The following is a 1,742-nucleotide window of genomic DNA, read 5'->3' as shown; positions in this document are numbered from 1 at the left end:
TCATCTACACTTAAGGGGAAAGGTTTTCAGTGAAAGGGTATCTGTCCAGTATCTTTCGGTATGGGCTGGCTCTCATTAATAGATGTTTTATAAAAGCATACAACTGATAAGGCCCAGGGACGTGAAAGGAAATACCGCATCATTTTTCCCCACGTCAGTTCCTCTATACACGTCATCCTTCTACTCATTCTTTGATGACAACATACAAGCATCTAATTTCCATATATTTCTCATCATCCATCGTTGATACAAGAGTATTGTCTACATTTGTTTATCAGCTTTTAAGTCCCTACAATGATATCTATATCAGGGGGATACTCTAACGGTTTTTATAATTTTTTTAGGAAAGGAAAAACCTACATGACTGGTTACGTTTGCATCCCCATCACCTCCAAAGAAATATCTGATGGCATCACTTTAATAAAATTCTTTATTTACCAGCAAAAAGGTAAAACACAAATATGATCACTTTGCAATAGTCTGTTTGTAAATCTGCTAAAGGTCATTCCAGAATTCTTTCAAAATACTAAAGGATAGGTTTCATGTAACACATGTCAAAATAGAGTAACAGTCTCAATGTCAGCCTTAGGAGGTAGACCAGATAGGAAATTCTATTTTATTGTAAAGCTACATTAACAGAATCTTGCAAGTCTGAAATTACAATTCTCCCACTATCACCTTTACAGCCAGAGAATTTAGAGAGATTCTCTTTGGAGCCTCTTGCTCTGCCCACTCTGTAGCTGCAGGCTATGCTGTTTCTTATCTGACCATTACCTAGGCAACATCTCTTCTCCATTTCCCAAGTCATTCTCACATGCTATTACATTCAAGGATTATGATATCAACACACATAATTCACTTGTCCATTTGGAATTGGCTCCTTCAAAATTCCTACTTCCCCACCATCCATAAGAACAGGAATGTTGGGGCTGAAAATCATGAGGTCACTCTTAGCCCCAGCTTCTATATTCACCCTTGCCAGGATGTGGCTGTGGCGATTGGAATAGGACCAGCTGCCCACTTCACTGGCACAGACCAGGGTGGCCATGCCAGGGCCGTAAACCATGGATTCCTTTGCCTTGCACTGGCATCACAGGGCCACATAGATGAGAGTGGCCAGCAAAGACTTCCGGTTTGCCGATGTGGCCGCCATGGACGTCTGGAAGGTGAGCTCTGCCTTCCATGTCCAGTTTCGTTTTGCTGGGGGACCCTGGAAAGGGTTGAAAGTCACTCTGTAGGGGTGACCAGCAAGGAGGGGATCCCCGCTTGATCGCGGGAGGGCGGTAGCCCTTCTGCTTGATCTGGGGCAACCCTCCAAACTGGCACACGAAAGACTGTCCATAGAAATATGGCTCGTCACTAGACTGCAGACAGCCGAAGTCACATTTACCATCAGGCAACTCTGAAGCAGCGCAGATAAGACTGGGTGAGATCTACCTCTCTTAAATCCTAACTATCTTTTTTACCTGCATAAGCTGCTCAAAGTATTTTTTTTTCCCCTGTGGAGAGGGAAGGGAGATTCTATCCCTCTAAAAACAGCGGTGACTGATTATCCAGGGGAGTTTAAAATGTTGGAAGAACAACTTGATCCTAATTGGAATTTTATTTTTTTTAAAGTTTGTGGTCTAAAAGATTTTTTATTCTTACTGAAGATCTGGGTTTTCACTTACAAAAAAGAAATAAAATTGAAAAGATTATAAAAATTTTGGACTTAAAAGAAAACTCTAAATGCTATGGGTGGC

At 41.5% G+C, this 1,742-nt stretch overlaps 1 protein-coding gene across 1 annotated transcript in view; it reads right to left on the bottom strand.

Moving 5' to 3' along the window:
- Nucleotides 1-1,022: 1,022 nt before the first annotated feature.
- Nucleotides 1,023-1,742, bottom strand: part of LOC107283624 — a 69,039-nt gene continuing 68,319 nt past the window's right edge. Inside the window, exon 15 of the mRNA XM_029283270.1 lies at nt 1,023-1,210. Coding sequence (XP_029139103.1) covers nt 1,023-1,210 — 188 coding nt within the window. The remainder of the gene's footprint in view (nt 1,211-1,742) is intronic.

Source organism: Protobothrops mucrosquamatus, unplaced genomic scaffold (genome assembly GCF_001527695.2).
Source record: "Protobothrops mucrosquamatus isolate PMUCROS unplaced genomic scaffold, P.Mucros_1.0 scaffold45, whole genome shotgun sequence".
In the NCBI taxonomy this organism is placed as follows: domain Eukaryota; kingdom Metazoa; phylum Chordata; class Lepidosauria; order Squamata; family Viperidae; genus Protobothrops; species Protobothrops mucrosquamatus.
Note: the sequence above shows the minus strand (reverse complement) of the source record. Positions and strands in the feature narration are given on the sequence as shown.